Below are 16347 nucleotides of genomic sequence, written 5' to 3'. Positions count from 1 at the left end.
CCCTACTGCCCATGTGCAAGGCTCTGCTCCTCTCGCCTACTGGCTCTGCAGCAGAAGGAGGAGGGAGCCAAGCTGCTGGCATAAGTCGCCACAGCGAGATCTCCCAGAAGTGGGGACAGGATACCTGTCAGGCAGCTATCCGCTCCCCCATACTCCCCGAAAGGGGCTATGTTTCTATAATAGGCACATTATGTGCCTGTGATCAAGTAATCCAGACATAAGTACAATACACAAGAATGCAAACGGGAAGTACAGTGCAGATTGTCTGTTCCCACTGCCTGTATGGCTCAGCCTCACCCAAGTACTTTTTAATTCCCCCTCCTCTCCTGTCTGGGCTGTCAGTGTGCCAGCTTTACACACATTCCTGATGTCACCCCCTCTGCCTTTTCTGGTGGCTGCAGGCACATGAGTGAATGGACAGTGTTAGGAACTACAAGTTCCAGTGCTGTTCATTCACTTTCTTTGTCACAGGCAATGTGTACTTCCTTGAGCAATCAAGGAGCCTCATGCTGACAGGCTTTCCCAACCCCCGATGTAGTGAATGAAAGCACTGGTCTCCAGAGAGCCCTGCTGCCACAGACCAGCACTGTCACTTACACATAATTCTAGATCCCGTCTTCTTGCTGGAGCATGGTCGGCAAACAATACATCTACACTTCAAAGCAACTACAGCGTTTTTTTGTTTTTTGTTTTGTTTTTTCAATCAAGGCACCTTTTCTTGAGTCACGCCATTCTAAAATGGGGAAAACAATAGATACCATATTTATCGGCGTATAACACGCACCCCAAGTTTAGGAGGCAAATTTAAGGAAAAAAAACTTACATTTAAATGCAGCCTTATCAGTGTCATTTGAAGCCTTGTCCATCATGGCAGCCTTGTCCATCATGGCAGCCTTGTCCATCATGGCAGCCTCGTCATGCAGCTTGTCCATCATGGCAGCCTTGTCCATCATGGCAGCCTTGTCCATCATGGCAGCCTTGTCCATCATGGCAGCCTTGTCCATCATGGCAGCCTTGTCCATCATGGCAGCCTTGTCCATCATGGCAGCCTTGTCCATCATGGCAGCCTTGTCCATCATGGCAGCCTTGTCCATCATGGCAGCCTTGTCCATCATGGCAGCCTTGTCCATCATGGCAGCCTTGTCCATCATGGCAGCCTCGTCCATCATGGCAGCCTCGTCATGCAGCCTTGTCCATCATGGCAGCCTCGTCATGCAGCCTTGTCCATCATGGCAGCCTCGTCATGCAGCCTTGTCCATCATGGCAGCCTCGTCATGCAGCCTTGTCCATCATGGCAGCCTCGTCATGCAGCCTTGTCCATCATGGCAGCCTCGTCATGCAGCCTTGTCCATCATGGCAGCCTCGTCATGCAGCCTTGTCCATCATGGCAGCCTCGTCATGCAGCCTTGTCCATCATGGCAGCCTCGTCATGCAGCCTTGTCCATCATGGCAGCCTCGTCATGCAGCCTGTCCATCATGGCAGCCTTGTCCATCATGGCAGCCTTGTCCATCATGGCAGCCTCGTCATGCAGCTTGTCCATCATGGCAGCCTTGTCCATCATGGCAGCCTTGTCCATCATGGCAGCCTTGTCCATCATGGCAGCCTCGTCATGCAGCCTTGTCCATCATGGCAGCCTCGTCATGCAGCCTTGTCCATCATGGCAGCCTCGTCATGCAGCCTTGTCCATCATGGCAGCCTCGTCATGCAGCCTTGTCCATCATGGCAGCCTCGTCATGCAGCCTTGTCCATCATGGCAGCCTCGTCATGCAGCCTGTCCATCATGGCAGCCTCGTCATGCAGCCTGTTCATCATGGCAGCCTCGTCATGCAGCCTGTCCATCATGGCAGCCTTGTGCATCGTTGTCCCCTTGTCAGTGTTGATTTCAGATTTTATTTTAAAAAAATGCCACCGCCGAGATGTCCTGTGTATCTCGGTGGTGCCCGGTAGTTCTCGGCTGCCTTCAGCCCTTCTCGCGGTTTTCGGCCGTTCTCGTCAGCTTTCGGTCTTTCTCTGTGGTTTTCGGCCGCCGAGAAGGGCAGAAGGAGGCCAAAAGCCACGAGAAGGACCGAAGGCGGCTGAAAGCTACCCAGAGGCTCAAAAATTGCATCCTTGCACCCGCGATTTTCCCCTGATTTTAAGAGGGAAAAAGTGCGTGTTATACGCCGATTAAATACGGTAGTTTTACATATTGCAGCAACATCCACACATGTAGGACGCCCAACATTAGAGGTGGTTTATTCCTGCAAAGCAATATACCTTTGCACACCAGTACTGACTAGTATTCCAGTGTTTCTCTTCTCCCTTAGTTTATCTCTATCACTAAGCTAAAGTGACCCCAGTGCTGACGGAGAGGGAAAGGGGAGGGGCAAACAAGGATGCTGTGCTGGGACTCGGTGTCCTCCTTATCAACCAAATATGTCATTGGCTTTTAGGATGCTAGCGGCTGGGCCGCACAATACCCAAGGCTGTAATGGTGAACCATGAAAACCTTTTGGCTTTGTAACAAAATAGCAGGCTTGATAAACCCATTTGCTTGTACACAACGTTTGGGCAATTTGGGGCAATTTTTGGGTACTTTGCCAAGGCATCCCTGGGGAGCCCTGAAGGCACCCTGGTTGAAAGCGTGAACTACAGTACAAATGTTGGGACCAAATACAATGTACACGGAGTCCTCTGGGGAGTTCAAAAACATTTTAATTTGCAGTGATTCTTCTTTATCTGCTTATGTGATTGATTCAAATCTAATCCTAGACATCTGCACAGTGCCAAAAAAAGAGCCTTTTTTTCATCTGGAGGAGTGGGTTCCACCCCTCCCAAACAATTCTAATGGTAAATGGATTTCACTATACTAGTGAAATAGTAGTAAAAAGCAGGAATATACTGCAGAAAAACAAACCTTTTGTTTAATTGCACAAAGGAAAGGGGTGAAATAAAATAAAATGTCACCCCTTCCTAATAAATACCTGGCACTGCAGCCATTTGCAGGAACTAGAAGTGTGAACTAGAAGTTACAGTAAAAAAAAAAATATATATATATAATTAGAATTTTTTTTTATATATATATAGAAATATATATATATATATTGCTGAAATGTATGTGTTTTGCATTCTATCTTCATCTTAACGCTGGTCATTTTATCTGTCTTTCTAGGCATCAGAGACTTTATTCTCTGCTGGACAGATTTCGTGCAACTGTAGCTTCAGACACTGTTAGCCCCTTACCTTTGGTGACCTCTCACCCGCTGGACGGGGATGGTCACCCACGACTGGAAACACTGGACCCAGATGAGGTGCGCGAACCACTGTTCTTATGGTTAATATGTTTCAAAGATGGAGTAGTTCTGTTTTATGTTCTACCTTGTGTTAAGTCAAGGACTCAGTTAAGCCTTTCTTTGTAGGACTGGTATGTGTCCCTGGTACGTTCCCAGTGTTACACACACTCGGATTCTGCACTGCTGGAAGGAGCAGAACTGGTGAACAAAATACCTCGGGCTGATCGTCTCGCCTTTATAACCAACAAGGTAAGAACAAACTGGTGTTTCAATGCAGCTTACAACAAACATACCGTATATACTCGAGTATAAGCCGAGATTTTCAGCCTCTTTTTTGAGGCTGAAAGTGCCCCCCTCGGCTTATACTCGAGTCATCGCTGTCTGCCCGCTCGATCAGCGTGTCGAGCAGACAGACAGCGGCCATTCTGATTCAAAAGCCGCGCCTCCGGCTCCGCCTTCGCCTGTGATAGGCGGAACACTGAATTTCCCAGCAGCCTGTGTTCCGCCTATCACGGACGTCGTATCATCCTCGTACTACGGACGAGGATGATACGACGTCTGTGATAGGCGGAACACAGGCTGCTGGGAAATTCAGTGTTCCGCCTATCACAGGCGAAGGAGGAGGCGCGGCTTTTGAATTTTACAATGGCCGCCGACGAAGAGGGCACGGGACGGAGGCAAGGCAAGGCACGGCACGGCACGGGACGGGACGAAGGCAAGGCACGACACGGGACGGAGGCTCGGGACAAAGGCTCGGGACACAGGTAGGCTGGACACACACACACACACACACACACACACACACACACACACACACACACACACGGATGGATGGATACACACACACACAGGGATGGATGGATGGATGGAGACACACACACACAGGGATGGATGGATGGATGGAGACACACACACACAGGGATGGATGGATGGATGGATGGAGACACACACACACAGGGATGGATGGATGGATGGATGGAGACACACACACACAGGGATGGATGGATGGATGGATGGAGACACACACACAGGGATGGATGGATGGATGGAGGGAGACACACACACACAGGGATGGATGGATGGATGGACACACACAGGGATGGATGGACGGACACACAGGGATGGACGGACACACAGGGATGGACGGACACACAGGGACGGACGGACACACAGGGACGGACGGACACACAGGGATGGACGGACACACACACAGGGATGGACAGGCATGTCTCACCCTCGGCTTATACACGAGTCAATAAGTTTGCCAGTTTTTTTGGGGGTAAATTGGGGGCCTCGGCTTATATTCGGGTCGGCCTATACTCGAGTATATACGGTAATTTAAAGGGTGTCATGCTGTGTGGGGTAACTTCAGTTTTTTTTGTTTTACAAAAGGACCTGTACTCTGAAAACTTAGTTACCAGTGTTTCCTTTAGGATCCCTGCAGCTGGGCCTTTGTCCATTATTGACTCACTAAGTCTAGTTCCACATTGTCTCTGTGGGACTGTAATTCAGTAATTTTATTCCAATTTTTTATTGATATAGAGCACGGCTGCACTGGTGGGCATGGCTAAAGTTTTTAAATGTTTTATGCAGAGTTAAGTTCTAAAAATAAATATTAAGTGTCATTTCATGAGATAATTTATGGGTTCGTGTTTAGGGGTTGGGTGGAGCAACTGGTGGCAAGTAACCCTTGAGGCCTGGCTAATAGCTCAGGACTTGAAATTTTGAGCTTTACTGTACTCCAAGATAAGGAATGTGCAGGTAAGTCAAAATTCCTTTTTCCTGGCATAACATGCAGCTCAATAGCGATCAGCATCATTCATCTGAGGTTTCCCACACAAGAATATTTTGTTGCAGATTTCCATTAAATTCAACAGTTTTGATGTGCAAAGGCTAGACTGGTGATTGGTTAAACTGAGATTATGTTTTTGCTTTTATTTGTAGAAGTTTAACATGAGCATGCTAGGCCCCTGTTTGGCTTTAGGAGTGAATCAGATGATTGGGGATCAGGACAACAGTTTCTTTGAAACAACCCAGTCTGTCCTGCTGGATCTCATCTCACAGACCGTTCAGCAGCTGCCGGACAATCATCAGATCTTTCAGCCTCTGAAGCTAATGGAGAAGGATTCCTACTGGGAGAAACTAATCATAGTGTTGGGTAAGAACTCTTTTCCAAGCACAACTAATGCAACCCTGTCACTTAAAAAATATATAAAAAAGCTCCTCTAAAAGACACATACTTGCCTGTTTCGTTTTCTATTCATAGAGTCTTTGCTCTGTTGCTTTGAAAAGGCCCAAAGGATCTTGACGTCAAGTGAATGGGTCTGATGATGGCTTCCCTTGCTGCAATAGTTGTAATGTAGGGGCCAGATGGAAGAAGCACAGAACATGTTGAAGGGCACATCATCTTGCACACTTGGAAGTTTTCAGATGTAAAGATCTATCAGACAGCTTTGCACAGCAACAGGGCAAATATTTTAGGATTGGATGCCAGGCTAGATAAGATTTGAGCTGTTTTCTTTTACAGGTGCTTTTTTTTTTTTTTTTACAACTGGATCATTTCAAACCAACAATCTTCAGGTCATGTCACAGGGTGACTGTTATCACCACAAGCAAAATATTTTAAATTCAACTTCAGGTTGCCCTCTCAGTCCAAGGGCGCTACTAAAATTGAATCACTTTCAAGGGTTCAGAAATAGAGCAACTCCAAAAGATGAAGTGAGTTGAATTCTAGTGATTCTGAGATTGACAACCAAATCCCACTTGAGCCTGTGTTCCACATAGGCTCCTGCTGCTGTCAATCAAATCCAGTGGTGCGGAGGGTGGGGCCAAGTCCAGCATTCTGTGTCTTTAGAAGCAAATGCTGGACTCGGGAGCATGCCCGCCTGCAAATCATTTAACCTCTTAACGCAAACGCCTACTGGCCCTGATGACGGGAGGTGGAGCAGGGTTTCTAACCTTGTGACTGCCATGATTGGCTGTCACATCGGTCACGTGATCAGAAAGCGCCCGATCGCAAGTAGAAATCCGGAGCTTTCCATTAGCCGCCGGTAATTTTGCCGGTAACATGCAGGGAGCACGCTCCCGGCACAGCTCTGTTTACAGTCAGGTACACATATAAATGCGGTCGCTTGGCGTTAAGGCCCGCGTGCAGAGAGGCCACATAAATGCATACTGCTGGGCTGAAGCGGTTAGAGACGAAGTTCACCCTTTAAAAGACGAATGCGCACATTTTTTGCAGGTAAACAAATGTGCATTTTTTTTTCCAGGAGCCTGTATAGCATTGTACCTTCAATTAGCCGATCACAGGTGTAATGCCAAGCTTTTGCAAAATCGCAGTATAGCGGTCTGCCCATCCCCTCTGTACAGGGAGACAGTTACAAGAGAGCAGGAAGAACCTAAACCGAGAGTGCTTACCAGTGCCCTCACAGTTCATTAGAGAACTACAAGCCATCTGCTGCGGCGGAAGATAGTAGTTGTAGTTCATTCATTCGCCGATCCCTATGAATGATGTGCTTGTGGGGGGGGGCCCAAAAGCTGCCGTTTTATTAATTTGTGACAGTGGGTGCGGGGTGAAGATCCCCCACCTGTCATGGGGATCCCAGGGGCAGAGGCAGGTGCTCTTTGGTAACATGTTACGGGTGTATTACCATTACCAAAGGTGAACAACTTCTTTAAATCTGGTGATTCTAGATCAGCAATCAGTTGCTACTCGCTCATTTGGAGCAGCTGCATTGCTCTAGAGCTCCTCAGTCTGCTTATTGTATAATTCATTGATATAAGTGGAGCCCCTCAGGGGGCTGATGACAGTGGGGATGTGTAAATGCAAATAATATAGTAAAATTGTTTGTATTTAAAATAACCATTGAACTTGTTATTGAATACATTACGTATACATACATATTGATTAAAGTATACTTCAAAAATTATGAAGAACAAGAAGATGAATAAAAAAAAAATGTTAAATTGATGGTTTATTTTTAAAGAGAATGTGTGTGTTTGTATGAAATAACATGGTTGCATATTCTAACAAGGATTTATGTGTGTGTGTGTGTGTGTGTGTGTGTGTGTGTGTAGGCTTTTGGGTAGGCCACATCACTCAACGCTGTACTTTTGTGAAATAGTGTGCTGGTGTTACTGCTCCCAAATGTTATAATAGAACTTGGAGCAAATGGCTAAATGCACAGTTTAAATACATCCTGTAAATGTTTGAGGATTTGTAATTCTGTACAGCCAGCTTTGTGATTTATGTACTTTTGCCACACTCTACAGCCAAAAAGATTATGACTTATGCTTTAGGTTTACTGCTTCCTCGATCACCTCTCTGCCTATTCGTCAGAATATATTTCCCAAAAGGGATGCTATATATTGCCCAAAGGGGGTGTTGGAGTTGGGATGGTGGCTTAGTAAGGTGCATTGCTGAGGCAAGATATGCATTTCACCTGCCTTTGCAGTGTGGCAGAAGTGCATATTTTTAAGAATTGGCAATAAAAATAACATTCTTTGGCTAGCAGTCAGTAAAGATGTGCAGTGTGTATTTTGATATTTCAGTTGTGCATTTGGCAGTTTGTCTAAAATTCTATTATTCAATTTTTTGTTTTGTTTTTTAGCTTGGCATAGATTGGGAAAAGATTATAACTGTCCTCACAGGGTAGATTCTACCCACCTGTTTGCCCTGGTGATCATTTTCACCAAGACATAAATGTAATGGGAAATTATAACATTTGGAATTGTTGCTAGAACAAATGGTATTTCGAAATCTTCTGTTGATCACACTTGTTCTGTTGACAGCTATCTTAAAGTAGAACTATGGGCAAAACTTTTTGTTTTTAATTTTGGAATAGAGTAAGGGAGGGTTATAACTCCTGTCAGATTTTTTTATTTTTTTTCCCTGCCATCTCTGTCCCATTGCGGAGATTTCCTTTTCACTTCCTGTTTGGCTTTGGGACAGGAAGTGAGAGGAAATCTCTGCAAATTAAAGGAATTTTTTGGGGACCCACAGGTCACCATTGGAAGATTCCCCCTCTTACTTTTCTGGGGGCGACCCAAAATTTTGAGTTTTTTCTTTTTACTTTCAATGATGATGGTAAACAGGACAAATGGAGAGGATGAATCTCCTTAACGAGGGCACAGACAGCAATAAAAATTGACAGGGACTCTAATCCCTCTCCACTCCATCCAAAACTAAAAAAAAAAAAAAAAAAAAAAAAAATTTGCCTTTTAGTTCTACTTTAAGCCTATTAATCAAAAAATCAGATGAAAATTAACGCTTTCGAAGCACGATAATCTGATCATTGGTACACAGCTTTCGAGAGCCGATCACAACCCTTTTTTCCAAAATTTCCCAAATGAACAAACACGAAAAAAGTTTTCTTTAGCGAAAACATAGCTTATGATTTTAATTTTGTACAGTTTTCGTCCAAAATAAATGGGGAGAACAAGACTACACATGCTCGGAAACTAAAGAATGCATTACATCACTTCCATAATTGTATTCTGTCATGCAACAATTTTTGTTAGTTGAGTAACCTCTTAATTTTCGAAATAAGACTAGAATGCAAAAAAAAAAAAAATGTCCAATATTCTCATTGTTTGTACGAGGCTTTAGAGCGATTTACACTCGCTATGGTTCTTCCTGTTGTGTCTCAAGAACAGGATGTGAAGGGAACACTCTCCAGTGAGACTCGGAAGCAAACCATAAATGGACAAGGGTCTTTACACTTCACTACTCTATCCAAAACTAAACAACATTTTTGACTATAAATAAATCTTAATATATGCTAACAACAAGATTGCATCAGGCCTGATAACCTGAAGTAAATGCTAATCTTTTCAGCTTTGTGTGATTGTGCAGTACAGCCTTGGATTTGTCTATCTGTAAGGGGAGGGTTGGTTATTTGAATGTTGCAGCTTCTGTGCATCTTTAAGCTCCATGCACACTGAAGCACATAAACGGCCATTTTTGGGAGTTTAGTTTTTTTGTTTTGTTTTTTAGCAGCCCATAAACTCCCCTCTGTTATCCTATGCTTCCATGCACACATTGGCATTTTTGGATGTTTATGGGCTGTTTTCTGAACGCCATAAAATTGCGCTCGGGAGATCTTTTTCTGACCACCAAAAAAATGCCAAACGTCGATAAACGCTTAAAAACATGGCTCACCGGTATTTAATGTTTTTGATCCATTGTAAAAAAAAAAGCTAATAAACGCTATTTCAAAAACGTTAAGACTCGCTGCAAAGCTCCTGCCGTTTTCATAACTTTATTTTAACGTCCAGTGTGCATGGAGTCTTAGTAACAATGTGGTGATATTTCTTTCAGGTGATTCTGAAGTATATTACTCCCTTGTCACCCTTTGTCGAGCGCTGGCGCAATACCTGCGATCACTCCCCAAAATACCTCAGTCTTTTCACATACGACAGGAAAATGAAGTGGACATTGTGAAGTTTGTGGTCATGTCAATAGAGGTAAGAGAAGGTTAGGTTACAAGTACTAATCTGTAAACATTGGTGTTGGACAACAAGGCAAAACGAATGTTGGTTGTACAAAATTGGGCAGAATTTGAAAAAAAATTATCTTGGCTTTGTTTATTTTGGTAAATAGTTTTATTTTAACTCTCCATTCCTACAGACATGCAAATGAATGTGTCTTTGTTTGCAGGCAGTGTCCTTGCATTTTGTGCAAGAACCAATACCACTGAGTGTGGATCTCCAAGCTGTGCTGGAGTGTTGCTGTCTGACTTTACAACAGATCGGACTGTGGAATTTGCTGGCCTCTGCAGAGTATGTGACCCACGCCTGCTCCCTTATCAGCTGCATCCGCTTTATTATAGAGGCTGGTAAGTGAATTTAATGAGCTGTTGCTACTGTCTCCTGATGTGTATTTTAATGGCTTTTTGGACTACCAATGACACTTTTGAGTGACAGGGGCGGGGCTTCATGTCTTTAGGATTTCTGTATAGCAGTGGAGTCGAATTGCAGTAAATCCTTTGCACTGGAAAGCCTAGCCCAATGTGTAAGCATTGTAAATTTGTGCCAGGAGACCGGGCGCTTTCCTTTTTTTTTTTTTTTTTTTGACTAGCATGCACTGGACATCCATCTTCAATAATCTGATATGCAGGTGGGTGACATTCACTTGTATATTAAGGGTGAAGTCCACCCTAACACTAAAAGCTTTAAATCTACTGGCATCCACTATCTAAGACTAACCTTTCTAACCCTGCAAAGAAGTAATCGCTATACATACCTTTTTTGAAGACGGTTCGTTCTCCAGCAGCAGAAGTTCTGCAGAGGAGACAGCTGACGATGGCTGGGAAATGAATGGGACGTGATGTCACCCATAGTTTCTATGGGGCTTCCATTGTCGGCTGCCTTCTCTGTGATTTTTCTTCTTTACAGGGTTAGATAGGTTAATCTTAGATAGTGGATGCCTGTAGATTTAGAGATTTTAATGTTAGGATTGAGTTTCCCTTTAAAGAAATCACTAAGCGAAAACCACCTAATAAAAATATGAACAAAATAGCCACCGGCGCAAAAAATAAAACAAAATATGTATAAAACCTGTCTAATGTGAGAATAATTTTGTTTGCTACAGTCAAAAAGGCATTCCACCTTTTGGGTGGAGTGAAAAAATGGAACAAAAAAGGTTGACTGCGCTAACCCTTGTATAATATTATTAAATTACACCACTCCTGTTACACAGTGAATACAATTTTATATATATATATATATATATATATATATAGTGAAAAAAATGTATACCACTATATTCTATTATGCAGATCACCAGTGCCTTATCACATACAATATCTAAAAATCCATCACTCAACGATGCGCCAAAACAATGCCACAAAACACCTTTTTCCAAATCAATATAGGAAATATAATAAAAAATAAAATGAGTGTCCAGTGTTTCTGCTAGTTTAAATTGTACCAGCTAATTGATACTAGTGAATAAAATATCTAGCAAGTCCCAGTGCAACTCTCCAATGTGAATGAGCAATTTCTGTGCGTTTTATCCCTCGTCCTTGGTTTCGTGTAGCTGGTTCTACAAATATTGTAACACCACCACCACCATATGGATTGGCCACTCACCAGAAGATGGTATAAAAACCCATTTGGTTCATTAATGGGATAACCACTCCACTCAGGGTACTTTTCCCAATGATGTTTGTACAATAGATATCCGCCCTCATAGGAAATAAACAGTAATCATTGCACAGTCTATACTGTTCTTAAAAAGTTTAAAAAGACTATAAAACTCACATTTGAATGTGTCCATAAGCCGGCACCAAGCCTATCCAGTGGTATGAATGGGTGAAGATATCGCCGTATGTCTCCTATGTTAGCGTACGTCTCAAGCCTCTCTTTTACCCGGCAGGAAGTAACGTAGTATTTTCTCTTGTATTCACAGACTGACACAGCTCCTCTTAGCCATTGGATTGTTACGCCACCTTTAGGAGAAGACTAGGCATAACATGTTATGAAAAACACAGAACTTTTAGTTCTGCCCAAGGGGCGGTCCCTTAGGTAACAACCCCCCAGCCTGCCATGCAGCCATCAGTTTTATTTTGCCTAATGAAGGAGAAGGACCTAGGAACCCTGACGGGTCCATCGATCCGTGTTTTTTTTTCTGCGGAAGCTTTGCTTTAGCAGATCCTGTGATCTGTCAACAGCCGGCTGGGTGACAGGCTGGATACTCTTATCCTTGTAGTCTCCCCAGCCTGGCCAGCGAGCGTGTGCAAGTTAAAGCTACACGCTGGGCCAGCCACAACATACCTCTGCTCCAGAGGTGGTCGGTGAGCTTTTATGCTCCGGGGCACACATATAACCGGGCTACTGATGTCTGCATCCCTTTGTGCCGGGGCCAACAGCCACTCTGTACTGATCGGAGAATGGGTCTGTGATAGAATGGCTCCCAGCTCTTCAGGACTGGTAATTTGCAGCCCTCCCTGCCTCCGTGGGGCTGAGCAGCTGGGCATTCCCTGAGAGGTCGATTCTGGGGTTTCCCTCACCTCCCTCTTTTCTCTCCCTGTCCCTATCTTCCCTCCCCCCTCCCTGTGGGAGACGGTGCATGTGGCTGCTTCTGAGCGGTGTGTGTGTCATGTACAGGGGCTCTCCGGGGAGCTCTCACCTGGGGGGGTGGCTGCGCTGGCTGGCTGTGCCCTGAGGTGTGTTTTTCTCTCCCTGGGGTTGTTTGTTGAGGCTGTGTCTGTGATCCCTGCAGCGCTGATCACCGCCATTTTCTGTCACTGTCCCTCATGGATTTCAGTCTTCAGCGGCCATCTTAGGTGAGGGCAAGGAGCAGCATGCTCTCCTGTAATTTAGCAGCCATTTTCCCTGTGGTTTTGTCCCTTATACTGGACGCTCGGTGGCCATTTTGAGCCTGGGCACATTGCAGATCGGTTTCACTGCCATAAGCAGCAGCTTTGGATGACAGTGTGAATTCCTCTGCACCTGGGAGCTGACAGAGAACGCAGGCGCTACTTGCTGGACAGCGCAGAACCAGTCAGGGTGGTGAGTCCTGTAGGAAAGAGCCCCTCAGCCAGTAGCAGTTAGGAGGGTGGGACCATCACTGTCCTAAGTCCCCTTCAGGTGGCAGACAGGGTATGCTCAGCTTGGTTGCAGAAACTGGTGTTTCTTACCCCGAAATCCAGTTCGCCTGTGGAATGCGCAGTGCCCCTGGACGCTTTGTCAGTGGTCCTCAATTCGTTCGTTGCCTAGATGGAGGCGGTGCGTAGGCGCAAATGTGCTAAAAAGCGGCCCCTGCCCCCCCCGTCCTCTGGGGAGAGCTCTGACGCAGACTGAGGCTGGCGACCCCTGCTCTGTCGTATCGGATGACGCTGACCAGGACCATTCGGACAGTGAGGATGAGTCCCCGTCCAGGTCCGTACATGATAAAGCGATTGTAGGAGCACTTATCACAGCTGTGCGTGATACTCTGAAGATTCAGGAGTCAGCAAATCCCTCTGTTGATGTAGCGGTCCCTTTTGGGTCCCGTAAGCCAGCCCGTTTACCTAAGGTGTTCCCATATCTGACTTTTGACAAGTTCATCTACAAGGAATGGGGTTGACCGCAACGGACCTTTTCGGTCCCCAAATACATGGCGGTGCATTACCCCTTTGAGGAGAGCTTTCTCAAGAAGGGCGGCTCCTCCGGTCGTGGACCCCCCAGTATCCAGGTTAAACAAAGTAACCACGATCCCGGAAGAGGGGACTCCTGCATTTAAGGATCCCATGGACAGGAAGGCCGAGGCAGTGGCTCGTTCCTTGTTTACGGTTGTGCGGTCAACCATGCGACCAGTACTGGCATCCGTACTTTTGTCGCAGACACTGAGTGAGCAAAACTGTTGCACCGTGAATTGGGAGAACAGGCTTCTCCTGTCTGCGTGGAACCAGCAGACCAACTAGTGCAAGGCCTTAAGTACGTTTGACGCGGCCCTGGATATTCTTCCCCTGTTATCCAGGGCTTCAGTGTCAGCATTGGTGCTAAGGGGCCTGATTTGGCTAAAATGCTGGTCTGCTGACCAGGCATCCAAGAAAGCCCTGACGGATCTGCCCTTCCTTGGCGACCGGCTCTTTGGAGCCTCTTTGGATGACATTATTAAAAATGACACAGGTGGTAAGAGTACACTACTCCCACAGGCCAGGAAGGCTAAGGAGCCATGCCATAGGCAAGGGCCCTCATTTTCCACTCAAACGGCTTTTTCGTCCGCCCGGAGCTTCGGCCAAACATTCTCAGCCCAACAGGATGACCACTGAAGGACCAGAGCGTTCCTGGAACCTCAAGCCTGCAAGTAAAAGTGCTACCGCATGAAGGTTTGCCCCCACCCGCAACTCGGGTGGGGGTCGCCTTCGGGAGTTTGCAGCCCGGTGGACCTCTTGGCTGTCTGACCAATGGGTCTGCGATCTGATTTCCTCTGGGTACAAGATAGAGTTCATCTCTTGGCCGCAAACCAGATTCTTCCCCTCCAGCATACCCGTACTCGCCGGGAGGCCCTCTTGGGGGCTGTAAGGGACCTGCTGAATCGTGGGGTGATAGTACCTGTTCCGGAATCGGAACATTCCCAGGGGTTCTACTCAAACCTGTTTGGACGTACCCCTTCCTTCTTGGGAACTACAATCTTGGATCTAAAAGTCCTCAATTACTTTGTGAAAGTACAGATGTTCAGAATGGAATCAGTTCGATCAGTAGTCGCTTGACTCCATCAAGGGGACTCCCTGGCATCCTTGGACATCCAGGATGCGTACCTGCACATACCCATATGCCTCCGTCATCAAAAGTTTCTCCGATTTGCAGTCAGGGAAGCCCACTACTAGTTTGTGTCTCTCCCTTTTTGGCTTGGCATCAGCCCCTCGAGTCTCTACCAAGGTATTGGTTCCTGTTTTGGCATTGCTGCGGCAACACGGATCGCGATCGTGGGATGCCTAGACGATCTCCTTCTGAGAGAATCTTCCACCTCACAGTTAGAGGAGGATGTGGCGATCACCATGCAGACCCTGCAGGAATTTGGGTGGCTGTTGAACCTGAAAAAGTCGGTGATCGTACCGACTCAGCGTTTGGAAGTACCTAGGCTTGCTGCCGGACTCCATGGAAGCAAGAGTATTTCTCAGTTGAAAGAAGCTGCAACCGCGTTAAAACTGCTGATGAACCGCAAGTGGTCGTCTCTACGCTTTTGCATGCGAGTCCTGGGACTCATGGTGGCCTCCTTTTGAGGCAGTACCATATGCCCAGTTCCACACCACAGTGTAGAGGCTACTGGGAAAAATACTACAACACTTCCTGCCGGGTGATGTAGTATTGCCGGATGACGTTGTAGTTGCTTTTCAAAAATACAGTTGCGTCATCGCGAAGCTTCCTGAGGACGCAATGTATTTGCGAAACGCGTAGAGGTTGCTGGGAAAAGTACTACGTCACTTCCTGCCTGGTGAAAGCGAGGCTTGAGAAGTGAACTAACATAGGAGACATACGGCGGTATCTTCACCCATTCATTTACCGCTGGATAGGCTTGGTGCCGGCTTATGGGCACATTCAAATGTGAGTTTTATAGTCTTTTTAAAACTTTTTAAGACTAAAACAGTATAGACAGACTGCGCAATAATTACTGTTTCCTATGAAGGCGGATATCTATTGTACAGACATCATTGGGAAAAGTACCCTGAGTAGAGTGGTTATCCCATTAATGAACCAAAGGTGTGTTTATACCGTCTTCTGGCGAGTGGCCAATCCATATGATGGTGGTGGTGTCAAAATATTTGTGAAATCAGCTATACAAAACCACGGACGAGGGATAAAACACACAGAAATGCTTCATTCACATTGGAGAGTTGCACTGGGACTTGCTAGATATTTTATTCACCAGTATCAATTACCTGGTACATTTGATCCAGCAGAAACACTGGACACTCATTTTATTTTTTATTATATTTGCTATATTCATTGGGGAAGAAAGGGTTTCTGTGGTGTTTTGGCGTATCATTTAATGATCGATGTTTAGATATTGTATGTGATAAGGCACTGGTGATCTGCATAATAGAATATAGTGGTATACATATTTTTTCACTATATGTGTGTGTGTGTATATATATATATATATATATATATATATATATATATATATATATATATATATATATATATATATATATATATATATATATATATATATATATATATATATATATGTATGTATATGTGTGTGTGTGTGTAAATAATATAGATAAAATTTATTTTATTTCTGTGTAATTTTAATTATCTTATACAAGAGTTAGCGCAGTTAACTTTTTTTGTTCCAGAAAACCAGCTAGGATTTTAAAGGTACCAAACTGAAAAATATTTGAAAATGTTTAAACTTTATTCAAAATAATTTTCATTTAAAAATGCATAGAAGATCCTTGTTTGTTGGAACCCTTGATGAAATATAACATCCGGGATAATACAACTTCTTCTCCCTTATACTCCCTTTTTGCTGTGTTATTGTGATGCTCATATGCAATATGATAAACAGTGGCATATTTCTACCTATTATCTAGTCTTGCCCTGTTAGGGCTGTCTTTTAATATTTTTAGGACAAATTTT

At 44.9% G+C, this 16347-nt stretch overlaps 1 protein-coding gene across 2 annotated transcripts in view; it reads left to right on the top strand.

Annotated features, from left to right (window-relative positions):
- HTT (huntingtin) overlaps positions 1–16347 on the top strand; it is a 275564-nt gene that overhangs the window by 194783 nt on the left and 64434 nt on the right. For both annotated transcript variants that reach the window (XM_077477874.1, XM_077477875.1), the window contains 5 exons: positions 3153–3291; positions 3400–3522; positions 5218–5431; positions 9593–9738; positions 9932–10109. In XM_077477874.1, the coding sequence (XP_077334000.1) occupies positions 3153–3291; positions 3400–3522; positions 5218–5431; positions 9593–9738; positions 9932–10109 (800 nt within the window). The remainder of the gene's footprint in view (positions 1–3152; positions 3292–3399; positions 3523–5217; positions 5432–9592; positions 9739–9931; positions 10110–16347) is intronic.

The sequence above is a fragment of the Lithobates pipiens genome, unplaced genomic scaffold, assembly GCF_037356315.1.
Source record: "Lithobates pipiens isolate NorthernLeopardFrog02 unplaced genomic scaffold, aLitPip1_a1.2 Scaffold_13, whole genome shotgun sequence".
In the NCBI taxonomy this organism is placed as follows: Eukaryota; Metazoa; Chordata; class Amphibia; order Anura; family Ranidae; genus Lithobates; species Lithobates pipiens.
This window is presented reverse-complemented; position numbering and strand designations above follow the sequence as displayed.